This window comes from Syzygium oleosum, unplaced genomic scaffold (genome assembly GCF_021117445.2).
Source record: "Syzygium oleosum isolate NSW1041296 unplaced genomic scaffold, Sole_v2.1 Sole_v2.10, whole genome shotgun sequence".
Taxonomy (NCBI): domain Eukaryota; kingdom Viridiplantae; phylum Streptophyta; class Magnoliopsida; order Myrtales; family Myrtaceae; genus Syzygium; species Syzygium oleosum.
The window spans coordinates 6,393,455-6,420,071 of record NW_026607494.1 but is presented as its reverse complement, the minus strand read 5'-3'; the positions used below and the strand labels follow the sequence as shown (position 1 = coordinate 6,420,071).

The window sequence follows — 26,617 nt, the reverse complement described above, 5'->3', positions numbered from 1 at the left end:
CACTTTTGTCGCGCGTCAGTGGGCTTACTCTAAGATCAAACTAGGTGTCAGTGGCCGCCATTGCTGGAGGCGAGGCAGCTCCGACAGAGAGGAAAAGAAATTTGATCCGAACCGATCCGAACCAAACCGAACCAAATCAATTTTTTGGTTCGGTTCCAATTCGGTTCGAACGAGTTTCGGTTCGGTTCAAATGGGTGCCCTTAATGATTCGGTTCAGTTCGGTTTTTCAAGAAAACCGAATCAAATCGAACCGTTTACACCGCTACAGCTACTACGTGATGGAGTTTTAGGAGTTTTAAGTAAGGGGCTTTGAGATGCGTGACGGACCTCGGCCTTGTCAGGTGGCGCAAAAACAAAAGAATATTTACCCGAATTGGATAATCCCTCGAAAAAACGATTAAAGAAAATTCTTCACGCGACTGTGCACGGGCATGCGTGCTCTTTAAGGCTGGCATCAAGCTGCTTTTGCATTTCTTCTTCTTCTCTCTACTTTTCCCGATTGCACTCGGAGCAGCACGCGGCGAGCTTCCCGGCGCTTCCTCCGGCTTCCGACGCGCGATCGATCCTCTTCTCCTCCTTCGCCGCCGCCGCCGCCGCCGCCGCTCGTCGGAGTTGCTGCCGCGATCGCCGTCTTAACGGCGGTCGAATGTCCCGGGGTAACGGTGGAGAGCTCTCTACGCTTTTTCGTTTTCGTCTCTGGCCTGTGGTTTGCGGTTGAGATTCGCGATCGTTTGAGATCGCCGGTCGTGCTTGCGTTGTCGGTGAGTTGAGTGAGCTCTCCAGCAGCTGTTCTGCGTCGGTCGGTTTTGTTGTTGTTGTTGTTTGTGTGGCGTCCGAGTCGACGCAGGTCGATCGCGGGACTCTGATCTCGAGCAGAGTTTAGTAAGTTCCGAGAGCGATTGTCGGAAATAGGATTGAGCTTAAGTGTGGGGCGCCTCGAAACCAGCTTTCGTAGCTGGAGAGGTGACTGTGGAAGAGAGAGGTGTTTGCTTTTGCCTCTTCGGAGTGACCAGCAAGCTGTTCTTGGCTTCTCCGGTCGCGGCCTTTTACTTCGTGGTTTGCTCGATCTCCGTCTCTTGTTTGAGCAGAGTTGCTCGGATGGTTGGATAAAGTCTGAGTTCTTGGTGATTGTAGGTGTCGGAGTGAATGATCGAACCGCACTGTTGTCAGTCTCTTGTCCAAGCAAGTAGAAACTGCGCTCTAGGTTGTTCGGCTCGCTATGCTTGTGGCTATAATTGTTGTTGCACAAATGGAAGAGTTACAAACCTCTTTTTTTTCCTATATTTTCTTCGGCTTCTCGCTAGATTCCTTTTCCAGTTTAAGTGGAGTTGGGGCTGGTGATTTCTTGCTTCTAATTTTACTGGAATCCCCCAATTGGACATGTTTTTAGAAAGCACGAGTTTGTGTACTATCTCCTAGCTTCTACTTGGGTACTTCCTTTTTGCTTTATGATTGTTATGAGATTCTATGCAGATATATGCATTTTTGGATGTGTCAGTTTAATTTTAAGTGCAATATCTGGATATACAGTTTGTTGCGTAGCTCCACCAATCAGCATGTGTGCATTTATTGGTATGTGTTGCTTTGTTAAACGCAATGCCTGGTGGTTGCTCACTTGGCACTGTTTATATCTTTATTTATTTTTTCATTTAATTGTGCATGCAGATGCATTCATTGAGTATCGAGTTCGGGCCCTCTAGGACTCGATTTTACTTTCTGTTGGTGTACAATATCCGAGTTTTTGACGGTAGTTCTTAACAGGTAACTTTGCTCTCGATTTGAGGAAATGAAATAAGTGAATCAGTAATTTCAAGTGCTTTAAATTGGGAGACCCAGAAGAACGTTCATTGTCCTCACCAGTGATGGAAAAACTAGATGCTGATTACTTGTCAGTTTGGAAAAGCTATGGACCACGTGGTGCTTTGGGTGCTCTTCTTGTTGCCATAGCTATACCTATTCTTCTCTCCACTATGCTCTTGGGAAAGAAAAAAGTGAAACAAAGAGGAGTACCTGTAGTGGTGGGTGGTGAGGCTGGTTATGCCATACGCAATAGTAGATCGCCTGAATTGGTTGAAGTTCCTTGGAAGGGTGCAACAACCATGGCAGCTCTGTTTGAGCAATCTTGTAAGAAACATTCACGACAGAGATGTCTTGGGACAAGGAAACTTATTAGCAAGGAGATTGTCACAGCTGGTGATGGTAGGAATTTCGAAAAATTACACTTGGGAGATTATGAATGGATCACTTATCGAGAGGCTTTTGACCGTGCTTGCAACTTTGCATCTGGACTTGTTAGTTTGGGTCATAATGTGGATAGCCGTGCAGCCATATTTGCAGATACTCGAGCAGAATGGTTCATTGCCTTTCAGGCATGATTTTGTACTTACCTCCGTCAATTTCTCAGTACGGGTTTGTTGTATATGAAGATAACAATTGCAAAATAACTTTCATTTCCAGGGGTTCTTTCGGCAGGATATTACTGTTGTCACCATCTATGCTTCTCTAGGTGAGGATGCGCTAGTTCATTCCCTCAATGAGGTATGTAACTATTACTAAGGCGAGGCGATTATAGAAATTTAGCTCGTCATGAATTCAGTATAGTGACTGTTTATAGGCATATCTATGCAACATTTTCATTATTCTAAGATCTCTGCCTTTGACAGACCCAAGTTTCAACCCTGGTCTGCGATTTCAAACAGTTGAAGAAGTTGGCTGCAATAAGTTCAAAATTAACGACAATTCAGAATGTCATTTATTTTGATGATGGTGAACCAGAGAATGATTCTAAATTATCTGGAAGCATTAGCAATTGGATTGTGAAATCATTTTCTGAGATTGAGAAACTTGGCAAAGAAATGCCTTCCCCTCCTAGCCTACCATCTAAAAATGGGGTTGCTGTCATAATGTACACGAGCGGAAGTACTGGTCTGCCTAAGGTTTGTTCCTGCTTTCTGTTATTAAATTTGTGATTTTGTTATGCATAATGTCCCAATACTTTGAACATGTGATGATTGTCATCATATACATTTGCATAACCTGTTGGTCATAGCCAATGACAATGTAACTAAATAATAGTCCAATCATCCGCAAATCCTCTGGAATGTCTTTATATTGGAAAGTTTGCAGATAGTTTTGTAAGGAATGTATGGGTGACCCAAATATAGAATTGCTTGCACTTGGTGGTGTAGGTAAGTGGACTCTTTTTCTTTACTAGGCTGGGTAGAGCCAATCTTCCAAAGCATTGTATCTTGCACAGCATGATGCCTAATGTAAAGCACATTTCTTGAAACAGATTTCAGAACTAATGTGCGAGAGAGCTGTTCCTTGATCTCTCATTCCATTTGTGTGGTGTCCATAACATTTGTGCCCAAGTATGAGCCCTAATTTCTTTTAGCTTTATGAAACAGGGTGTCATGATTACTCATGGCAACATCGTGGCTACTGCTGCAGCAGTTACAACTGTGGTCCCAAAATTGGGTAGGGATGATGTTTACCTGGCGTACTTGCCCCTAGCCCATGTTTTTGAATTGGCAGCTGAGGTATCCGAGTATCTGCAGTCTACTTGTCTCTGTTAAGCCTCAAATATCATATTCTGATAACTATGGTTCTCTAGTCTGTGATGTTGGTTGCAGGTTGTGCCATCGGTTATGGGTCAACACTGACCATAACAGACACATCTAGCAAAATTAAGAAGGGTACAAAGGGAGATGCTTCTGCATTGAAGCCGACTGTCATGACTGCAGTTCCTGCCATCCTGGATCGTGTTCGAGATGGAGTTCTGAAAAAGGTGTTGAAATGTGCTACCCTTGTCTTATGTTTTTGTCAATAGTTGAGCTTACAGGTTCACAATTGTTGCGCTTGGAGGCTATAGGGAGCTGTCGATTCTATTGCAATCTTTTATTATTGCTCAAATGAACAAATGGATTAAAAAGAATGCATCAATTTATCTATTTTACTCACAATTATCGCCAAACCAGGTTGAAGAGAAAGGTGGTTTAGTCAAAAGTCTATTCGACATTGGATATAAGCGTCGACTGGCTGCTATAGAAGGAAGCTGGTTTGGAGCTCGGGGACTGGAAAGCATGTTGTGGGATCTCATAGTTTTTAAGAAGATTCGCACAGTACTAGGGGGTCATATCCGATTTATGCTTTGTGGTGGAGCTCCTTTATCCAGTGATACCCAGCGGTTTATCAACATCTGCATGGGGTATGGTTCTCTCGTTTTGAGACATGTTTATATTCATTTTTCATGCAGTTGCCGTTAATCTTGCTAGAAATTTGGATATATGGAGATGGGGGGAGGGGCACGTATCTCATAAATGCTAATTTTTAAGCACAATATAGATGCTAATTGCTTTGCTGTATGTATTTGTTGGTCCTACCATGTTGTAAGGTCTCTATTCTTATGTTACTTTGCTCAGGTTAAGCGGTTACATGACGATTTATCTGTAATCTATTGTTTTGTTGCATGCCATTCTTCTCATGCATGTCTTCATCCAATTATTACATTGCAATATCAAGATTTCTCTTCATTTCAATCATAAATTTGTTGGGAGAAGCGAAATACATGATAAAATAGGTGGAAGAATTCCTGCCCCCAAGTCAATGTAACATGAAAATCTTTCTCAGGATGTATTGGCAGATCATTACAGTACTTACATTCGGTAATGTCACTGCATGAATGTTCAATGATCGTTTTTTCCTAAACTATAGCATAATGAATATTCGGGAATCATTATTATCCAGCAGACAAGAAAAGGACGCTACCTTTTTCCTTCCAACTCCGACGAGTTCAATCCTAGAGAAATTTAACTCACTCATGTGCCATAGCAAGTTTATGGCGCTACATCTTGAGGTCATCTTAGATTATTTTGTTTTGTTTCAACTTTGTCGGATAGTTGGATGATCTTATGCTTTTCATTACTTATTTTGGTATTTATTATAAATCCTTAAGGTTTTCTCTTGATGTCAGGGCTCCTATTGGTCAAGGTTATGGCTTGACAGAAACCTGTGCTGGGGCTGCATTTACTGAGTTTGATGACGACAGTGTGGGCCGTGTTGGCCCACCGCTGCCGTGTGGCTATATCAAGGTACTCATTAATGAACTCCCGTTTTAGGAGCATGGTAGTCTTTGGCAAAAGTCGAAAAGGCTAAAATAACGTTGTTTGCAATTAGAGAAGCTCCAACTGGTGACCCCGTTTTTTGGCCTACTACCCTCCGTGATTTGTGACCATTAAGTTCATGTACTCTATAGTTACTTGGTACCCACATGTGCTTTCTCATTTCATTGGGATCTTACACTTTGATCTGCATCGCAGCTTGTTTCTTGGGAAGAAGGTGCGTATAGAATATCAGACAAACCAATGCCTCGAGGAGAAGTTGTAGTTGGTGGGACCAGCATCACTGCCGGTTACTTTAACAATGAGGAAAAAACTAAGGAGGTGTATCGGGTACTTATTCATCACCGGCATTCTGAACCTACGGTGAGATCTGATAAGGTCAACTGTGGTCTCATATGGCCCATCACATGTTTCAGGTTGACGAGACGGGCATGCGTTGGTTCTATACCGGCGATATCGGACAGTTTCATCCTGATGGCTGCCTTGAAATTATTGACCGGAAGAAAGATATTGTTAAACTTCAGCATGGGGAGTATATATCTCTTGGAAAGGTGTGGAGCATGATTAGTTTTTTCTTGTATAGCATAGCTTTTTTCAGGCTTGACCATGATTTTCTCTGTTGGCATTAAGGTTGTCGATTTACTTGGTGCAGGTCGAAGCTGCATTGATCTCAAGCAAGTATGTAGATAACATCATGGTATATGCAGATCCATTCCACAACTATTGTGTAGCTTTAGTTGTTCCTGCACGGCAGGTGCTGGAGAAATGGGCCAATGAAGCTGGTGTTAATTACAGTGATTATGTCGAGCTGTGCGACAAAACTGAGGCAGTGGCCGAGATTAAGAGATCATTTTCTGAGGTTAGTTTTTTGGCATTTTCTCCTGATGCATTATCACCTTTTAACCCAAAAGCGGTAATAATTATTTTTATTTTTTACTTAATGTTTGAGAGAGAATTTCCTCGTTTTCATGGGGGCTGAACAATCGATTTCACACTTGCAGGTAGCCAAGGCAGCAAAACTGGACAAGTTTGAAAATCCGGCAAAAATCAAATTGCTGCCAGAACCATGGACACCAGAATCGGGATTAGTCACTGCTGCGCTCAAAATAAAGAGAGAACAGCTAAAGGCCAGGTTCAAAGACGAGCTCCAAAAGCTGCACGAGTGAAATGTGCGTAGGCTTTGATGCTTACTTGCTTGCCATATCGTTCCAGCCATAGAGGTCTGTATAATTTAGCTCCTAATTCCATGAAATGCTATTTTCCTGAGCAACGGTTTCTCTACTATCAGGTGCTAGCTAGTAGGGTCACATGTATTAACTGATGTTAGACGGAACATTTCATGCGGCATCTCATGGTAAAAAGATAAGGAACTTCATATGGTTACTCGGTGATCAAATTTCGGTTACTTGGTCAGTAAAGCAAAATAAATGGACGTTCTTTTTCCTTCCCCCCCTTTTTTTTCAAGTCCAAGTTCCGAACTTTGATCCCTTTCTTTTCGAAGAAGGGAGATGCGACGCGATCGACGATCGTGTTGAACTTGCAATGAAGTAGAGATGTCTAATATCTTTCGGCAACTCCAGTTCTTTCATACAATCTACCTTGATAGGTCTACTAGCTTAATGATACCTGGAAGTCTAGGCCATTGTGAAATCTAAAGAGATAGTCAATTGACTCGGATTGACAGAGCTACCATATAAATTTAGACATAATTTGATCTTGAATGAACCCTCTTTTGATGCCTCTCCATGGACTCATTCTTTATCTTTCCTGTTTCATGATCATGCGTATGTTAACACGCAATGAACGATTCGCATGCAAGCAAGCAGTGATAATCACTCGAATCGTGATGATGAAATGTAACAAACTTCGGCTAATCTCGTTTGTCTTTTTTATCTTCGGTTGATAAATAAAGTGCCTGAATCGAAGTTTTCCATAATGATTGGAGGCGTCGATGTATTTTTGTTAAACAAAAAGTAAATAATAATGTAATAAAATTTCAGAGTTCGTAATCAGTTGATTCGGCTAATAATGGCTTATTATCTGGGTACTGGATGTCGGGCGAGTCGCTTGTTTGTCTAGATCTTTTGTTCGAAAGAGGTAATGAAACTGTGCTCGGCCCAACTTGCCACCTCCATGTTAAAAAATGAAAGAGGATCAATTTTGTGGTTCTGAGGATCCAGCCCGAGTTCCTTGAGCGAATTCAGCACTTCTCAGGTTCTTGAACATGACTAAGCAATTTTGTTTCGTCATCGCGGTAGCTCGAGCAAATTCCATTCACGATCTCACGGGTAATGAACAAGTGATTCTTTATAACCATCTAACCAAAGTTGTTCTTTTTTGATAACCTAGGGACAAGTTGTTCTTTTTTTTTTTTTTTTGATAATCTAGGGACATGGGCTTGAAGATCCAACCATGTGGAGAACCACCGAACATCATGCAAGTCCCCCCATAAACCAATTAAGTCCAAACCATTTACTTATATCAGTTTGCTCGCAGATAGTGACATTTGATCGGAAGACCTCCGATTCTTAAAATGGAAATCCCCCGACGTCGCCAGCCATCTGCGCCGATCCTAGATTGTCGAAAGCTGGTTTACTAAGTATCAGAGATGTCTTTTACAACTGCTTTTCTAGAGCCATCTCGGTTTGCATCAAACGTTGCAATGATTATGGATCATGTATCTCATCAATCAGCACCTTATAATGGAAACAAATCCAAAAAGAATAAAAGACCACAGGGAGAGAGACCTGAATTTTTCCACCTTTGGACCTTTGCATTACACAAGCTATTGCTTTCCTGATATCCTTATCTTTTAAGACTCGTCTATTCTCCCATCATCTCTCTATGGAATAATCTGAGCATCCAAATCCACCCTTATCTCCAGATATCTCAAAAGCTTCATTTCGTCGATGAATTTTTCCTCCCAAATCGAAGACAGTTGGCTCCATACACGTCTTTCTCAGGGAAAATACTGCATGATGATGAGGCAGTCGAAAAACTATTTTTGCTCGGATGTACTTGAAAGAAGCGCAACAGTTTTCACTGCAGGCCGTAGTATGAGATACAAAGCAGGGCCAAGAAAAGGCACCGCGGAAAGAGGGAGAAGCCAGGAACCTTTCTCATACCTGCAATCCAACAACTCTCTAATCATTTGAAACCCCCAGCATCAAACTCCCAGAATCTATTTAATACTGAACTACAGCCACGGGTCGTACTTGAAATGCCTTACCATTTCCGAGAGATCATGTCATTGTAAACCCAGAAAGGAGCAAATGCAGACAGTAGAGTGAAATCAAGGGATGTGACATGGATCTGCAAACAAGATTCCATTACCTAATCAGCTTTCCACCATTACTCCAAGCAGAGCAAACCTGAGAGTTTCCTAGAATGCTTTGAACTTAAGCATCTAGTCAGAATAAACAGAATGAAGGACCAAGTATTTTTTGCTGATAATCACATGCACATTAAGTTTAGCTTTCAGTTTAGGTTACTTGAAACGTCATAGTTGATAATGCAAATTTGATGGTGTTAAACTTTTTATGGAAGCATCAATGGCGTGAATTCAAGAAGAAAATAACAGTGTCATACTTAAGATGTGCCTCTAAACTCAGTTTTTCCTACTCATTGACCATCAAATAATATTTGTCTTGAGCATTAGATCACCTCGATATATGCATATAACAGAGAAGTGTGGATCAATTTCACATTCCTCAACCTCATAGGACAGAAGGCAACATTACATTTCTTTCGAGCAGTTAATGTTAATGCATGCTGGGGAGATGAGGATCGACTCACGAATTTGCTCTCTCTGAAGTACTGGAAGAACTCCCTCCAGTCATCTCCACCCGCAAAAGCCGCATAAGTGATCAATCCTAGTCCAGCAAGAAATACTATCTGACATGTATTTCAGTTAGTTGTCTTCTTATGCAAAATTAGATGATAATCAACTGGAAATAATGGCGTTCCCACTTAATAAAAGCTTCTACGCAAAACAGGGATACAAGGACATTCTACACGTCCAGAATCGCAATGACGTTCAAAGAAATGGTAGCAACTTTCTAGGGGACCGAACAATGGATTCACTTTTCTCTTTCACACTACTGAGAAAGCTGGCTCTTTGATTGCCTCATGTTAACCCTCAAACCATGTCCAGAATTTTCAAAGAATGTGATCAATATGGAAATTGCTTTATCGCGTTTTCTTATATGTGCTGATCTTTCAATGAGGGCTATGTCATTTCTTACCCCAGCAGTGAGCTTTGATTCTAGGAAATTCAGAGGCCATCTACTGAGCTCAGCTTCTTCAACGGGAGGTGGAGGTGGTTTCCAGAGTACAAAGTAAGGAATGAGAGCATAGATGCCGCCAAAGAAAGAAAGTACTGTGAAAGGCCAGACAGGGACACTGCCCTTTGAGCTGCGTGCATAATCAAGTTACGAGTCCATAAGCAATCAGATTCATAAAAACAAAAGTTTTGAACTTAGCTTTCTGTTTTTATAAAGCGGACACAAAATTGTACGCATGACATGCCGGTCAATATGGTTATTTGGCAAAGGAAGTAACAATTGTACGAAATGGGAAAACTCCCTTGTATCCCCAAAACCATAAAGGAATCCACCGAAAAAGGATCGGAACATGCTTTTCAAGAGATAAATGTTGAACAGGGTGATTTTCATAGGAAGCAAGATTATTGAATATCATTGCAAATATCTCAGGTACACAATAAAACGAAGAAATCTCAAGCAGGAAGTGTCGAAAATCAAGCTTAATGAATCAAAGGTTACCTTCGGCCTGTTGGAAGCAGCAGCATGCTATAAACCAAAGGCCACAGACCCATAATGTTCCACAAGGACACAAGCACTCCATTCATCCTGAAACCATCATCTCCTTTCAAATTCAACAGCTTTTGCAGAAAATACATGTCCCTCGACTGTAGATTTAGAAGCAAAAAGCATCACGAATCTATCAGAATATCAGGACTGATTACTTCAATGACTCGACAGAACCGATGTATCTATGCCAGACCAAAATCATTATCCATTTCATAAGCACATCTTTTGTGTAACCACACAACGTTCATCATCACCATTTGGGTCCACTAGAACTACTCATCTATTGAACAGCATAAAAAAAAATAAAAAAATACTCCACTCCTTATTTTTTTTCCAGAAAATTCAAACCTGTGGATTGATAATCTTCAAAGACTTGACAGAGCTGTGCCATAAGTATCTTAAATCATCATCCATATCAACAAGCACGTTTAATGTTCAAGCATGCGAGTTCTTGGTCATTCGGGTCCAATAGCATAACCAAAAGCCAAATTCTTGAACTCCATTTGTTGAGACATGAATATACAGAATCATCAGGCTATTACGTATAATTACCGGAGTCTGGTTCGGAGCTAGATTGAAGATGTAATACATAATCGCAACCCAGAGCAGAAGCAACAAGACCGATGTCGTCCAGTCCCTTCCACCCTCCCCATCACTCCGTAACGGGCTCTCCTCCTCCAGACCTGGGTCATCCGGCTTCTCGTTCTTGGTGAAGCTGCGACAAATTTGAAGGCCTCTGGGCTTACTGGGCAGAGAAATGGGGGGGCTACCATTGCAATGCCTGCGGATGACGCTACGAGCGAAAGGAGAGACCTTTGAGGGAAGCGAAGGGAATGGGATTCTGGGTTTTGGGATTTGAGCGCGGAGGAGCGAGTGCTCGAGAGGTGGGACGCGAGCGGAGTTGGTGGAGACGATGAGACTGGTACCGGCTAACATGTTTCAAGCAATGAAGCAGGAGGAGGAGGAGGAGGAGAGTGTTTTGTAGTCTGATGAGGCACCTGTGACTTTCCTTTTCTTTCAATTTTTTTTTCCTTCTTTTTAGTTTTTGTGAATACATTGTTTGTATCTTGATAATCAAATCTAAACGACCATTAGCATGTTTGTTTATGTTTTGGCAATAGAATAAAAGCAATATCTAACCAATGGAATCTCCCAAGTCTAGCAGGTGCTCTGCCTTTGACGTGGATTTCAATCAGTGCTCCCATCTTTTATATCGTGATGACGATGATTTACTTGTCTCGGACGGCAATAGCGACGATTTTTTCAATGTTAAGGAAGTTTACAAATTAATTTAACGGGACATCAATTGCCTACAAATAAACTTTAGAGTTTAGTGTGCAAATGAGATGGGTCGGAAAGGTTCAGAAGCTTCCTGTGATTAGTTTTTAATTAACGTCTATTCTCTAATTACGAATGATTTTTATGTAAAACAATAGGCAATAGCATATTCCTTTTATGCTTCTTGTCCTCAATCCTTCGAGACAATTTATACGTGCTTCGGGGTTGTAAGTATTCAAAAACTGTTGATGGCAAAACCCATGATATGCACAAGTGACTATTGGCAAACCTATCGGCTTCAACAACTATGGTAAATGAGACTGATTAGCCATTAGCTTTTGATGTGACTTTTGGGTATTCTTGGAATTTTAGGAACAAAATATTATTTCAGGTAGAAACTGATTAGCCACGTGCGCAACTTATTTTCTAGTTTTATCTTTTACTTATGATCTTTTTTACAAAATTGAAAGCTTTATAAAATCGTAAAATTAATATATGATTTTACCTATAAATATTTATGGACTTATTGAGTTTAAGAGATGTCAAATATTCATTGTGAAACTCAAAAAATTTGCAATAAAGAAAAAATTCGCAAACAAGTTGAAAATCTTATTTGAAACCTTATAAAATATCTATATATTTTAGTAATGCAGGTTGAGTTAGGTATGAGTCATCGAATTTATATTGCATATAAATAGGTCAAAACGGATTATATGGGTCATATCATTTTCGACTAGACTCAAACCTTTTCTAATCCATCCATTTGACGGCTTACCTTTAGGCCCTTAGATGTCATTTGTTCATGCCTTGGGCCTTTTATGCCTCACTCCTCATTAGAGGCGAGAAAATTGTCCAAAAGTTCTAAACCTACTGTACTTTTGCCAATTCAGTTTTAAACCTTTTAATTTTGCTAATTGAGTCCTAAACCTTTTCATCTTTTGCCAATTGAGTCAATGTGGCCAATTTTGACTAGAAATTGCTGACGTGGATGCCAGCTATGCCACGTAGGACGGTTGGCACTGATGTAGACAATTTTGTATAATATTTTAATATTTTTTGAATTTTTTATTTCTTTTCTTTTCTTTCTTTCCTTTTTTTTTTCCAAATCCTAGCCAGCGACCTTGCCAACCGTCCATCATTGGCCACAGGCGAGGGTGCCGAACCCTCGCCAAGATCCAATCAAGGGCGCGGGCCCTCGCCCAGATTTAGGCGAGGGTGTTGCAGCCCTTGCCCACACCAAGTGAGGGCCTTCGTGCCCTCGTCGGCCAATAGGTTGGGCCCTCGCCTATGGCCAACGAGGGCGCGGAGGCCCTTGCCTGTTGCCGGCGAGGGCTGCAATGCCCTCATCTAGCCTAGGCGAGGGTCGGCCGGCGACCTCGCCAGCCAGGATTTGGAAGAAAATAAAAGAAAATAAAAGAATAAAAAATATTAAAATTTGAAAAAATATTAAAATATTATTAAAAATTATCCACGTCACCGTCGCCCGTGCCGTGTGGACGATTGGTGTCCATATCAACGATTTTCGGCTAAAATCGGTCCTATGGACTCAATTGGTAAAATGTGAAAATGTTTAGAATTTAATTGGCAAAATTGAAAAGTTTAGAAATGAATTGGCATCCAACTCATCAAGATGTAGTATTCAAGTCAACAAACCAACGCTGCAAACTTGCACATATGAATATTTGATTGCCACCCCAATTTTTGTTAATTAATTTTGAGCTCTGTTAGTTAAAAAAAATTTCTGCATCTTTATAGCTTTGCTTCACTTCGAAGGAATCCAAACCCAAAGGTTTCCCTTTTATCCTCCTCCTTTTCTTTATCAGCCCCTGTTCTTTTTCTAAAAGCACAAGAGCGAACCTCCTTACCACTCCTGACCTCTTCATTTAGGCCCAAATTATACAGAAAGGCAAGGTTGCTGCTATTTCCAAAAACATTTTATAAGTTTAAGACGAAACTGGCCCTCCTAACTTCAAAGGTGCCATTGCAGCTTCAGATCACGTAAGTTCAAGGTAAACACAATTGCAAAAAAAAAAAAAAAACAGTACTCTGTAGAAATTTATATACAAATGTACGAAATTTGTATCAAGTTTTTCAACCAATTATTGTATAGCATCTCCAAATTTTATAAACTTTCTTGTTAAATTTATAGCATATCAAAATACAGTTATAGCACACAAGACACTTGTAACACAACCTCGGAAACGCCAAATCAACTTTATGTTCGGGAGAGCTGGGCAACAATTCACCAAGAACTTCACCTGTTCAGGATCAATTTCTTCCCCAAAACTAAACCAATTGAAATTCGACTTAACCCCAGCAACAACCAGCGGTATATTCCAACAATACAATCTCACAATACATAAGTATAATGCTGAAATATTAAAGATATAAGATAACAACGACACCAAGATTTTACGTAAAAAACCCAATATGGGAAAAATCACGGACCGCTCAGCAAACTTCCACTAATCACCAAGAATAACAGGATACACAAAATTTTCTTCTCTGGTCACACACGATAGACTCAACATCAATAATACAATAATATCTCGTCACCACGAAGGTGAATCAACATAAATGGAGCAAGAAGATCTAACCCGGTTGGAGAAAACAAGAGACAATATGGAGAAGGTTTTCAACGAACAGAACCGATCAACTCATAACCCTCGGTCTCACGAACTAGGAGTGAGCATGATTCCAAGGTAAAACCTGAAACCTGAGAACCCGATCGATAGGAACCTATAGGTTTTAGGTTTTAAGGTATGCAGGGTAGGTTTCAGGTTCCAAAAATTGGGAAACTTGTTTCTATGGATAGGTTCCAAGTTTTAGGTCGTGGAACCTGGAACCTGAAATCTAAACAAGTTTTTTTGCATTTTTTCTTAGTCTATGTCTTCGTGTGATCCTGTGGTGTTTCATGGCATTAGATAGGGATTGTATAATATGAAATCACTAGTCTAAGCTTTATTTTATGACTTGTTAATGTTTCATATTTTTCGTGTGTCTAAATATAAGTTATAATCAGTAGATTATAGTAGCAAGTGGTGGTCATTAAAGGTAATCATTCACTGCGATTGTTTAATTAATAATACAGGTGGAACCTTAGTAGACCCTAGACCCGACCCTGAAATCTATGATAGGGTAAGTTCCTGGTTCCAAAAAATAATGAACCTATTTTCATGAGTAGGTTCTAGGTGGTAGACATGGCCACGGTTCAGGAACTGTCGGTTCCGGTTCATGGTCATGTATGAACCGGAACCGGTTCTGGGCCGGTTCCGATTTCGAGCCGGTTCCGGTTCCGATTCCTGCCGGTTCCGGACCTGGAGTGTCCACTGCTCAAGAACCGATTGTACTGGTGCATCGAATCTGGCGGCGGGATGGCGCGTCGGATCTTCTTCTTCTTCTTCTTCTGCTGCTGCTCCTCCCTCGCGCGCTCTCTTTCCCGCTCGCCGGATCGTCACATCGCCGGTAGAGCTGCCGTGGATTCTCTGATGATGGCCCGATTTCGATTCTCTCGCGCTCGCGCGCTCCTGAGTTTCGATGCTTCGTTGTGGTTTGGAGAGAGAGAGAGGGGGAGGGAGGGAGGGACTTCCGGTTATCTTTTTATTTATTTATTTATTTTTATTTATTTTTATTTTTGCCCGTTTCCAAGGCTGCCTGCAAAGGCTGCCCTGGCAATGGGCCGCAGCAGGGCCTGCAGACGTGCAGGCCGTGCTGCAGTTTTTTTTTTTAATTTTTAATTTTTTTTTTGGAATTGGGCCCGGAACCGGTTCCAAAATTGCTGGAACCGGAACCGGCCCGTAGGCCACGGGCCGGTTCCGATTCCGAACCGCGGGCCCGGTCAACGAGCCGGGCCCGGGTTTGACCGGGCCGGTTCTGGGCCGAAACCGGCCCGTGGCCATGACTACCAGGTGGAACTTGGAACCTGTACGGAACATGAAATCGCTCACCCCTAGTATCGATTAACACAATAACTTCTCATTTTAATTATATTTATTTGAACAGTAATGCCAGGAAAACTAATCTTTTGTATTTTCTTTGGTGAATGACAAGCTTGTTTAGTATTGTTGCGTTCATTTTCGTTTTGTTTAATTAAAAATGAAATAAATAAAAAAATAAGCTGTTAGATTCTGGACCTATTAGGTTTCAGGTTCTAACGGAAAGGTTTCAGGTTCCAAAAAATGAAGAACTTGTATCCGAGGGTAGGTTCCAGATTCCAGATAAGAACCTGTAAGAAATTTGGAATCGCTCACCTCTATCACGAACAACATATTGAAATTTGAGTCAAATCCGACAATGTTTGGCCTCTAAAATTAAGCTGAGAAATCAGCTCTCTTCTCCCTCGCTCTGTGTTCTTCTCTGTAAGAACGCTCTCTGTCACTATTCACTCTCTGTTCTCTCACACTCGATTTCTTCTCTCTCTCTTAGCTAAATGCACTCTCTTTCTCTTCTTTCCACGGTCTGCCACTTCTTTTCTTCTTTGCTTTTGTGTCTATGACTCTCTCTCTCTCTTATTTGTTTATTGTGCCGGCCGGGCCTCGAGGCGGACCCAGCCAATACTTTTTTTTTTTTTTCTTCATGCTCTAACTCTCAACTTATTATTTTTATCTTGTCTCCTTACATAGCGTGAGAGTCGAAATTCACGTTTGAAACTAAACGTCTTTACTTTGCATACATACATATGAAGTGGTTATCTAACTTGGGCTCCATTTTTTTCAGGACAATCTACAAATCTATAAGATCTCGATCCATTTGCTTCTTATCATCGCACCACACTTAACATGGCTTCTTCTTCTTCTTCACTCGGCCGCCTCCCACAAGACATCATCACAAACATCCTCTTGAGACTCGCTGCTTGATCTCTGCTGTGTCTGTAAGTCGTGGAGCTCTCTCATCCTCGACTGGTCGTTCGCCACCAAGCACCTCTGTCTCCGCCTCCTCCGCTCCGAACCTCACCAGAACCTCCACCTCCTCCACTTGCCTAGCATCCTGCACGACTGGCCCCTTCACGCCCATGACGCCGACTTCTGCTCCGTCCTATGCTCCGACCCTCTCTCCGGCTCCTTCACCCTCCGTGCAAAGTTCACCATCCCCTTCGACCGGCACGCGTTCTCCTTCGAAATCGTTGTCTCGGTCGATGGGCTGGTCTGCATGTCGCAGCTCCACAAGAGGTCCGAGCTCCGGACCATCCAGAGCATGTATTTGTGGAACCCGGCCATGAGGAAGTTGAGGGACCTGGGGAACAGGGACGTGGTGGAGCGCATTGCCAGTATGAGCAGGTATCGGATTCACGGGTTCGGGCGCGATCGCGAGGGCGGCAATTATCGGGTTGTGAGGATCACTTACGGCCGCACGATAAAGGGGGAGAAGGGGAGTTCGAAGGAGGCCGTCCAAGTCGAGGTTTGCACAGTGGAGGGGGATTCGTGGAGAATGTTGGAACCGCACGGCGTGTCTTGCTTCGCAGGTAGCATATGAATTCGGTTTCTTTCGATTTTAGTTCGGTTCGAATTATTAGTTTTCTGTCGGAATAAGTAGAATTCCGTTGTTTCACGCTCAGAAATGCTTTTTTTTTTTCTGTATTAATATGTTTCGATAAGTGTTAATAAATGTCAAATAAATTGTTGATATATAAAAAATGGCCGGTGCTTCTTTCTAGGTAACTTGTTTATGAAACGACCGATATATTTTTTTTAATAATTTACAAATTAGTAATTTTTGTACTTACTCAGCGACTTTTATTTACATTACTTACCGACGCTTTGGATTTACTAAATCTTAAATGCAATTACCAATCTAAATTAGAGCGCCTTTCCAACTTTTCTCAAATTAAATGACCAACTAGTTATGTTTTACTAATTTTCATTTAACTTACTTACCAATCTTTATTTTTTTTTAATTTACCAACATTTTTTGTTGAGTTTCCAACATTTATTTGTCTTGATTAGTAACCCCTTACATTTGTTAACTTTTCTCAGAGAATACCAATCTAATTTAGCGTAACTAACCGACATTCTTCCAATTAAATTTTCACCTAGTATTGGGTTATCAACTTTTATTTAGTTACTCGCCGACAATTGCTTGTCCATTTTTTTTAAAAAATTGTCAATTTTCTTATTGTTTACAAAATTATATGTGCATATCTTAGCAACCCTTGAATTTAAAATTTTTTTTTTTGTTCTTAAAATTACCTAACTCTTAAATGAAATTGCTAATTTAAATTTAAGAAATTCATCAATTTTCTCTAATTATGTTATCAACTAGTTTTGAGTTACTGAGTTGGTTGCCAATGTCTATTTCATTTTTTTTAAATGTACTAATTTTTCCATAAAATTACTTAATTAGGAATAAAGTTGACGAGTCACCGAATAAAGGTCATTAATATCATATAAGAGTTGATAAATTTGAGGTATTAGTAAGAGAGAGAAATAAACATTGGTACGCAATAACGAGAGTTGATAAATTAAAAAAAACAAATTAACATTAATAATTAACTCAGATGAGAATTGGTAACCCAAAACTATTCGATAATCTAATTGGAAAAAAGTTGGTAACTTAATGGAAAATTTGGTAAATTAAGAAAAAACAAATAAACATGGGTATGCAACTAAAGTGAGATTTAGTAAACCAAAACTAGTTGGTAAAAAACTAGTAGATCACTCAAATAAAGGTTGGCCAATCTATATAAGAGTTTTATATATTTAAGGTGTTTGTAAGAAAGGCAAATTAATGTTGGTACGCGGTACTGAAAGCTGGTAAATTAAATAATAATAATAAAAATTGGTAAGTAACTAAATTGAGAATAGGTAACATTGTATTTGGTGGTCTTGAGCCTCTCACACCCCAAAAGCTAACTCAAAGGGTGAGACAGTTTTCCCTCACACTTATAAATCCCTTCCACAATCAATGTGGGACAACCTCAATAATCTCCCCTTCACACATCGGCAGTCTGGATCGGAGCCACAACAACCTGTAACTCACCCGTGTGACTATTGGATTCATACTTGTTGGTAAGTTGAGCTATGATAGCAGCATTGGGTGATCTTGGGTCTTTCTCACCCCAAAAGCTAACTCAAAGAATGAAGTTTTCCCTCACATTTATAAACTGATTATCAAACCATTCCACTACCGATGTGGGATAACCTCAACATGGTATTTAATCGGAAAAAGTTGATAAGCCACTTAAATAAAGATTGGTTTATTCTTACAGAAGTTGATGAATTTAAGGTGTCGGTAAGAAAGAAAAATAAAAATTAGTATAAGACAAGAAAAATTACTAATTTGTAAACTGTCAAAAGAAGTTAATGATTTCATAGAAGAATTGATAATTTATTAACAAGTTACTTGGAAGTTAGGTGATCAGTAACTTTTTCTATCAATATATTTTTTACCGTTACTAACTCTTCAGAAATTCGTCCAACTAGTAATGCTAGGGATGTCTTTTTCCAAGATTTGTAAACTAAATGATGTGCCATAAGACATGACAAGTTTTAATTAGTTACTTAAAGAGTGAGGCAATGTGAATGAATTTATTTCATTCACTATAAGTGGCTTGCCAAATTTACAAAGTTCAAAGGCTTATTTTAGTACATATCGTATATCTCCTTCAATTAATTAAGGTCTAACCTCCATAGGTTTTGTAGGCGATGACTCTCGAGCTTGCATCAACAGAGCTGTTCATTGGCCCGCATCAGTGACAAAAGACGCTCCATATAGTTCCATATTGTTGTTCGAAGTTGCCTCCTAGAAGTTTGACGAGCTCCTGATGCCGGAAAACTACCTTGACAAGTTCAAACTTCATGAAGAGACGCAGGTTTCCATTGCAGCTTTGAAAGAATCCCTCGCCACCTTGGCCTATTGCCCGGGAGCAGGAAATGTTGGGAGTGAAATACACATTTGAGTGATGAAATAGTACGGTGTCACAGATTCTTGGACAAAACATTACACAGTAGAGATGCAGCAATGGATAGACATGGCCACGGTTCGGAACTGGCCGGTTCCGGTTCGTGGCCATGCATGAAAAAAAGCAGCAGGTTTTGCACGTCTGTAGGCAGTAGGCCCAACTACAGTTTTTTTTTTTGGGTCTGCGTGCCCTGCTGCAGTTTTTTTTTTTTGGAACCGGGCTCGGAACCGGCAGTTCCGGGCCGGTTCCGATTCCGAACCACGGGCCCGGTCAACGGGCCAGTCCCGGGTTTGACCCGAGCCGGTTCCGGGCCGAAACCGGCCCGTGGTCATGTCTAGTAATGGATTGAAAGGCTTTTAGGATTAACCGAAAATGGAGAGATCTTCATTCACAGGAGTGACCATAAGGTGATGGGCTGTGATCTGGAGAATGATATGCGGTTCAAAGACGTTTGTGTGACTGGATTTCCTGACCTGTTTGATGTGGTTGATTATACAGAGAGCTTGGTTTGGCCTGACAAAGGAAATGCATATAGCTAACATGAAGATACTTATTCTCTAACTCATAGTCATACGTAAGAACTGGGCATTTTGGTTCTTGTGGGTCTCTTATGTAAGTACTAACATGGATTGTTTTGATCCCGGGGTTGGTTTTTAGCAATTGTCTATGTCAGGTGACAAGAGATATCATGCGTAAATTTCCGCTGAATTGAAGTAGAATCTGAATTGAATTGCCTTTGACAAGTTATTCTTAGCCGAGAAAAAGTGAGATATATGAAAAGTTGAAAGCAGAACCTAAATTGAAGCAGAAACAATGAGGATGATGAGTTATTCTTAGCCAACCAAGTCTCACTAAAGCGTGGGCAATTATAAAGGCTCCGCTTGTTTTGCTAAAGATGAATGATTTGGAAAATATTTTTCTAAAATTGATCACTTTTATCGCTTGAAATAACTAGTTAATAGAAAATATTTTAATTATCGATAACATTTCATGTCCAGACATTTTCGTAGACAATGAAAATATTATCCGTTCATCTAATTTTGTAAGTTAATACAAGTGATCAATTTTAGAAAAATATTTTTCAAATCATTCATTTTCTGCAAAATAAACAGAATCTAAGTATACACAAAAGTACGACAGAAGAGAACCTAACCTAGACGATTGGAAGTCAATAAAAGTCCATCACTTCAAAACATAGAAAGTTAACCGAGTGAATGCCAAAGCAAAAGCAGAGAGCAAAAGCAAAAGGAGGGAATGAAGAAATCTTGAACTCAAATGTCCAGTTACCAAAATCCTTACCAAGAAGTTGGCTTAATTACGAAGAAAGAAGAGTCAGAATATGGACGACAATCTATCTGTACTTCTAAAGGCGGGGGCAATGGCAGCTGCAAAAGTACATCATGAACGTGGGCAAGAAGCAGAGGCCCAGTTGAAGAAGGTAAGCCTTAGTCAAAAGTTGAGGTCAACTACCTTGTAAAAGAAGAAAAAGGGATTGATGTTGAGATGGCAGTAATGGCCTCCAGATCTGGTGGAATTGCTCTGTAAACAGAGCTTTAGAATCATTCGTGTAAGTTGTGAGGTTTAGACCTCCACCAAAGTGCGTGGGGAGCATTAAAATAAACTCCATATCCCTAAGCTCCTCCACCATTACTCCTCCAACTACATTTGCAATAGGGACAATGACACAAATAGTCTATGAACTTTGGCCCAGTGTACAATGTGGTCCATAAACTTTTAATCTATTCAATATAATCCTAAACTTTAGCCTATTGTTCAATTTGGTCCCTAAAATTTTAATTTGTTTAATGTCGTTCATGAACTTTTAATACATGTTCAATTTAATCATGAACTATATGAAAATGTTCAATGTAGTCTTCCGTTAACTCAAGTTCAGGGACTACATTGAATATTTTTATATAGTTCAAGAATTACATTGAACACGTACCAAAAGTCTAGGAACCATATTGAACATACTAAAGTTTAAGGATTGTATTAAACAATTTAAAAATTTAAAGACCACATTGCACATTGAGCCAAAATTTATGGACCGTTTGTGTCATTAGCCATTTGCAATACCATTTCCATAAATCAATTAAAATATCTTTCATTGCCTAGATCCCTTGAAGTTATCCTACCTTGTTCCCTTGTCCATCTTCTATAAATCATATCCTACAAATATACACTTGCGCATCACTAACAAAAAAAAAAAAACTGTAAGTGGTATCAAAGCCAAGCTTCCGCGCAATCAAATTTTCAATAGAAAACAAAAGGAAGAAAAGAAGAATGTGCTCCTGTGGGGCAAATCACCCGGTGTTCTCTCTGTTTTCTTCTTCTCCTCCTCCTCCCAAAAGAAAGAAGTCCATTGTTGCACACCGCATCAGTGTAGTAGAATACACAGATTCATCCAACTAAGGTTTGAAACTTAGGAGCAATCTCAATTATCAATGTCGATTTTTGTGGGGGCTCGATACTTTTTGTATGGAGATTCTTAGTTGTGAATTGCTTTTGAAGTACCAAAATATTATCTCCCTGTGAGGAATCCAATAATTACTCAAGAAGATAATCTTTTGGGTGATACATAAATGATTTGACATTTGATAAAAAAAATGATTTGACGACATCAGTTACCCATTTGTAGGATCTTTCCACACTTGGGATAGGTCTAGATTGACTTTTACTTTTTGCTTTTTTTTTTATTTAAATCTTGCGACTCGTGCATTTTAACGAAATACTTGACACTTTTTGTATACATAATTTTTGGAAATTTCAATATTTATTTTAAGTGTTTCAAATAACTTTCACTTTTATTTAAGCTAAAACAAACAAGCTTTTGATCAATGGGCGAGTGGTCCAACGGGCCAGATTTGGCTTGAAAGGCAAGACGGTTGGACCTAGGCAAGCGGTTTCCCTTTTAGGCCCGAACCTCTCGAAAACAATGGAATTTATGTAAAAATTTTAGAGAAAAAGTCACAAAAAACCCCAAATTATGCCCCTCATAACACATTTATCCTGAATTTTTTTTGTGATATCAAAAACCCCAAACTATACTCACTGTGACACATTTACTTTAAACTTTTTTTGTGATATAAAAAATCCAAACTTGTACCTATGTAATACATTTACCTTTCGTCAATGTTTCATTAAATAATTTTTCAGCCAAAATAAATTATTTTTATTTTACTTAAGTCACATGAGCGCCATGTTAGCAATGTTATTTCGATGAGTGCTATGTCATTCCTTACCCCAGCTGCGAGCTTTGATTCTAGGAAATTCAGAGGCCATCTACTGAGTTCGGCTTCTTCAACAGGAGGTGGAGGTGGTTTCCAGCGTGCAAAGTAAGGAATGAGAGCATAGACGCCGCCAAAGAAAGACAGTACTGTGAAAGGCCAGACAGGAACACTGCCCTTCGAGCTGCATGCATAATCATGTTACAAGTCCATAAGCAATCAGATAAGTTAAAACAACAGTAACGAAGTTAGCTTTCTGTACCGGACATAACATTGTACGAACGGCATGCAGGTAAATATGGTTATTTGGCGAAGGAAGGAACAATTGCACGAAATGGGAAAACTCCCTTGTATCCCCAAAACCACGAAGGAATCCACCGAAAAAGGATCGGAACATGCTTTGCAAGAGTTAAATGTTGAACAGGGTTATTTTCATAGGAAGTAGGATTATTGAATATCATTGCAAATATCTCAGTTATACATTAAAACGAACAAATCTTTAGCAGGAAGTGTCGAAAATCAAGCTAAATGAACGAAAGGTTAACTTCGGCCTGTTGGAAGCAGCAGCATGCTATAAACCAAAGGCTACAGACCCATAATGTTCCACAAGGACACAAGCACTCCATTCGTCCTGAAACCATCATCTCCTTTCAAATTCAACAGCTTTTGCAGAAAATACATGTCCCTCGACTGTAGATGTAGAAGCAAAAAGCATCACAAATCTATCAGAATATCAGGACTGACTACTTCAAAGACTTGACAGAACCGATGTAATCTATGCCAGAGCAAAATCATTATCCATTTCATAAGCATATCTTTTGTTTAACCACACAACATTCATCATCACCATTTGGGTCCACTAGAACTACTCTATTGAGCAGCACAACAAAAAAATCCTCCACTCATTTTTTTCTCCAGAAAATTCAGACCTGTGGATTAATAATCTTCAAAGACTTGACAGAGCTGTGCCACAAGTATCTAAAATCATCATTCATGTCAACAAGCACATCTAATGTCCAAGCATGTGAATTCTTGGTCATTTGGGTCCAACAGCGTAACCAAAAGCCAAATTCTTGAACTTCATTTGTCAAGGAATGAATATACAGAATCATCAGGCTGGTACGTGTAATTACTGGAGTCTGGTTGGAAGCTAGATTGAAGACATAATACATAATCCCTCCCCAGAGCAGAAACAGCAAGACCGACGTCGTCCAGTCCCTTCCTCCCTCCCCATCACTCCGCAACGGGCTCTCCTCCTTCAGAACTGCATCATCCGGCTTCTCGTTCTTGGTGAAGCTGCGACAAACTTGAAGGCTTCTGGGCTTACTGGACATCGAAATGGAGGTGTTGCCATCGTAATGCCTGCGGACGATGCCGCAAGCAAAAGGAGAGACCTTTGAGGGAAGCGAAGGGAACGGGATTCTGGGTTTTGGGATTTGAGCGCGGAGGAGCGAGTGCTCGAGAGGTGGGACGCGAGCGGAGTTGGTGCGGACGATGAGATTGGCACTGGGTAACATGTTTCAAGCGATGAAGAAGAAGAAGAAGGAGAGTGTTTCGTAGCCTGATGAGGCACCTCTGACTTTAATTCCTTTTCTTTCAATTTTTTGACTTTCCTTCTCTTTAGTTTGTATTTTAATAATCAAATCTAAACGATTATTAGCATGTTTGTTTATGTTTTAGCAGTAGAAATAAGCAATATTTAACCAATGGAATCTCACAAGTCTAGCATGTGTTCTGCCTCATTCGATTTTGATGCGGATTTTAGTCCATCCTCCCACTTTTCATGTTGTGTGGACGATGATTTGCTGGCAGCGATAGTGGTTTTCTCAATGGTAAAGAAGCTTACGAATGAATTTGACGGAAAATTAATTGCCTACCGATAAACTTTGGAGTTCAGTGTGCAAATGGGATCATAAGCTTCCAATGTCTAGTTTTTCATCAATGCCTCGAATGATTTTTTACGTAAAATTACAGCACATCCTTTTGTACTTCTTATCCATAATCCTCCAAGACAATTTCATATGTGCTTAGGGATTGTAAGTATGCGAAAAGCTTGTTTGGCAAAACCCATGACACGCACAAGTGGCTGTTGGTAAACCAATTGGCTTCAAAAAGTCCTGACTAGCCACAAGCTTTTGATGTGGCTTGTTGGCATATTTGGAATTGGAGGAACAAAATATTATTTCAAGTAGATTTTTTTTTCCTAGAAGCACTTGTGAGTCTGATTTTGGGAAATTCTTAGGGTATTCGTTTAGCTCGCACAATAGACGAAAAGAGATAAGTTTGTAGGTCATTTCGTCCCTCCTTTTAGTTGGATCAAGCTCAATTTCGATGGGGCCTTTAAAGACAACTCGGGTCCAATTTCAATAGGTGGGTTTCTTCATAATGAATCAGACAATTGGCTTGTTGGGTTTGCGTAAACCGTGGAAATATGCTCCTCGCTCAAAGTAGAATTTTATGTTTTTTTGGGTCTCAAAAATGGCCATCTCTTTGGGCATTTCCAAAATTATTGTGAAGGTGGACCTGCAAGCGACATTTCCCTTCTCAGAAATTAACTCATTCTCTCAATTTTGGCGATATTCTCATTTCTCATATTAGGAAATTGTTAGAGAATTTTCAACATGTCAAAACTGTGCATACTTCCAAGAATAATACTTATATGTAGATTGGTTAGCAAATTGAATTCTTGGGCTTTAGATAGGCCACCGAGAGGTTTACTTTCTTTATTGATAAGGGACGTGACTTGATCAGGTTTTGTTAGAAAAATAATCGTGTAACACTAGGCATTGCCCATTTTATGACCAGAAAAGCAATGTCTTATATTTCCATCAATAATAAAAATACTATTCAATTTTTTTTATGAAAAAGACTGTGTGTGAAAATTTGTATATTACGAAAATTTCATGCATCTCATTGTAAGAAAAAGTCAATGCATTCATCACAAGATTTGGCATTGATGAAAACAAAAAAAGTAAACCTACACAGGCTACCAGAATCACTCTCATTCTAAGCGCTAGTCACCCTTCCCGTCCTTTTTCACTTATTAAAAAAGAAGTCTAATCGAACTCTAATATCTTGATGTTATTATCATCGTAAAGTTGATGATCAGAGGTTGTGCTCCTTCCTGGATGGATCGAACACCGGTGCTATCTCCGGTGTGTGTGATGATCGGAGCATGTGCTCAATCGGTGAATGTCCGGCCAACGTTTCAGGCGGAAATCCTAGGAGTCCTCGAAGGCCTTCGTTTTGCTTCTTCACGTTATGAACTAAAAGTGGAGTCTTTGAGTCTGAGAATTTGTCCTTGGTTCAGACTCTACTTGCTGCAGATCAAACTGCATGGGATGAACCAGCTGCTTATCAAGGAATGCTTAAATTTGCTTATCAAAATGCTCGATCTTCAATTGGCCCCCATTGCTCTTTAGACCAAAATAGAGTAGCGGATTGGGTCGTCAAAGCCCACTTCCGCAAAACTCTCCCTCGAGCTGGGTTTCAACCGCCCCTCTACGTCTGTCTTACGGACTTATTACGTTCTGAAGCTCAAATGATGTTCTCATCTAGATTATCTCTTTGAAATGAGATGAGTTTAGCCAAACCAAAAAAAAAGAGGGTTAATACCACGAAAAACCCCAGACCGGTACACCTATGATAATTTTACGTCGAACTAATTTTTTGACTACAAAAAATCTCAAACTGATACACCTGTGATAAATTTACCCCGAACAAATTTTTTTACTACGAAAAATCCCAAACTGGTACACTGTGACAATTTTACCATGAACTAATTTTTTGATCACCAAAAACCCCAAACTTGTACATCTGTGATAAATTTTCCTCAAACTAATTTTTTGACAATAAAAAATCCCAAACTGGTACACTTGTGACAAATTTACCGTCTGTTAAATTGGATTAATATCATGAAAAACTACAAATTCGTAAACTTGTGACAAACAGAGGGGTAAAATCCCAACTGGTATACCCGTCAACTACCACGTGTCATCAAACTTAGCAATTTAACAGTAAAATTTAACAGAAACTAACATAGGGTAAATTTATCACATGTGTACCTGTTCAGAGATTTTGGTGGTCAAAAAATTTGTTCGGGGTAAAATTGTCACAGGTGTACCAGTTTATGGTTTTTCATGGTCAAAAAATTAGTTTTGGGTAAAATTGTCACAGGTGTACCAATTTAAGGTTTTTTGTGGTAAAAAAAATTAATTTAAGGTAAAACTTTCACAGATGTACCGGTTTGGGGTTTTTCATGATATT

The 26,617-nt window shown here is 39.9% G+C and overlaps 3 protein-coding genes across 8 annotated transcripts; 2 read left to right on the top strand and 1 right to left on the bottom strand.

The window, feature by feature from the left end:
- The first annotated feature begins 612 nt into the window (after nt 1-612).
- On the top strand, nt 613-7,918 carry LOC115688857 (long chain acyl-CoA synthetase 8). Of its 4 annotated transcripts, none has more exons than XR_008817296.1 (13): nt 643-1,572; nt 1,762-2,369; nt 2,458-2,538; nt 2,664-2,936; nt 3,408-3,539; nt 3,614-3,787; nt 3,978-4,207; nt 4,973-5,090; nt 5,319-5,450; nt 5,537-5,671; nt 5,773-5,979; nt 6,122-6,340; nt 7,509-7,918. XR_008817296.1 is itself a non-coding variant. In XM_056315155.1 (12 exons), the coding sequence occupies exons 2-12, from the start codon at nt 1,863-1,865 to the stop codon at nt 6,284-6,286; spliced, it is 2,154 nt and encodes a 717-aa protein (XP_056171130.1). In that variant the 5' UTR covers nt 613-761; nt 1,762-1,862; the 3' UTR covers nt 6,287-6,525. The 4 variants fall into 4 exon arrangements, 2 of the variants coding, with proteins under 2 accessions (XP_056171130.1, XP_030470656.1); XR_008817295.1 differs by lacking the exon at nt 7,509-7,918 and adding an exon at nt 6,448-6,525; XM_056315155.1 differs by lacking the exon at nt 7,509-7,918 and having other exon boundaries at nt 613-761; nt 6,122-6,525.
- On the bottom strand, nt 7,765-23,900 carry LOC115688833 (uncharacterized). 3 transcript variants are annotated; one of them, XM_056315156.1, is made up of 6 exons: nt 23,485-23,900; nt 9,902-10,047; nt 9,365-9,533; nt 8,916-9,014; nt 8,350-8,432; nt 7,765-8,245 (listed from the first exon to the last, which is right to left on the bottom strand). In XM_056315156.1, exons 1-6 carry the CDS (start codon nt 23,866-23,868, stop codon nt 8,119-8,121), a joined length of 1,008 nt encoding a protein of 335 aa, XP_056171131.1. In that variant the 5' UTR covers nt 23,869-23,900; the 3' UTR covers nt 7,765-8,118. The 3 variants fall into 3 exon arrangements, with proteins under 3 accessions (XP_056171131.1, XP_030470612.1, XP_056171132.1); XM_030614752.2 differs by lacking the exon at nt 23,485-23,900 and adding an exon at nt 10,502-10,951; XM_056315157.1 differs by lacking the exons at nt 8,916-9,014; nt 23,485-23,900 and adding an exon at nt 10,502-10,957.
- Nucleotides 15,895-19,183, top strand: LOC115688865 (uncharacterized). Its single transcript, XM_056315158.1, has 2 exons — nt 15,895-16,688; nt 18,865-19,183. Exons 1-2 carry the CDS (start codon nt 16,376-16,378, stop codon nt 18,966-18,968), a joined length of 417 nt encoding a protein of 138 aa, XP_056171133.1. The 5' UTR covers nt 15,895-16,375; the 3' UTR covers nt 18,969-19,183.
- Nucleotides 23,901-26,617: the final 2,717 nt, after the last annotated feature.

Coding starts and splice junctions, on each gene's coding strand:
- LOC115688857 (XM_056315155.1), top strand. CDS start 1,863: ATGGAAAAACTAGATGCTGATTACTTGTCAGTTTGGAAAAGCTATGGA. Junction 3,788..3,977: donor GAGATGGAGTTCTGAAAAAG/GTGTTGAAATGT, acceptor TCGCCAAACCAG/GTTGAAGAGAAAGGTGGTTT. Junction 5,451..5,536: donor AAACTAAGGAGGTGTATCGG/GTACTTATTCAT, acceptor CACATGTTTCAG/GTTGACGAGACGGGCATGCG.
- LOC115688865 (XM_056315158.1), top strand. CDS start 16,376: ATGTCGCAGCTCCACAAGAGGTCCGAGCTCCGGACCATCCAGAGCATG. Junction 16,689..18,864: donor CGGCGTGTCTTGCTTCGCAG/GTAGCATATGAA, acceptor TAGGTTTTGTAG/GCGATGACTCTCGAGCTTGC.
- LOC115688833 (XM_056315156.1), bottom strand. CDS start 23,868: ATGTTACCCAGTGCCAATCTCATCGTCCGCACCAACTCCGCTCGCGTC. Junction 10,048..23,484: donor TAGCTTCCAACCAGACTCCA/GTAATTACACGT, acceptor CTAAATCTACAG/TCGAGGGACATGTATTTTCT. Junction 9,534..9,901: donor CTGCTTCCAACAGGCCGAAG/GTAACCTTTGAT, acceptor TTATGCACGCAG/CTCAAAGGGCAGTGTCCCTG.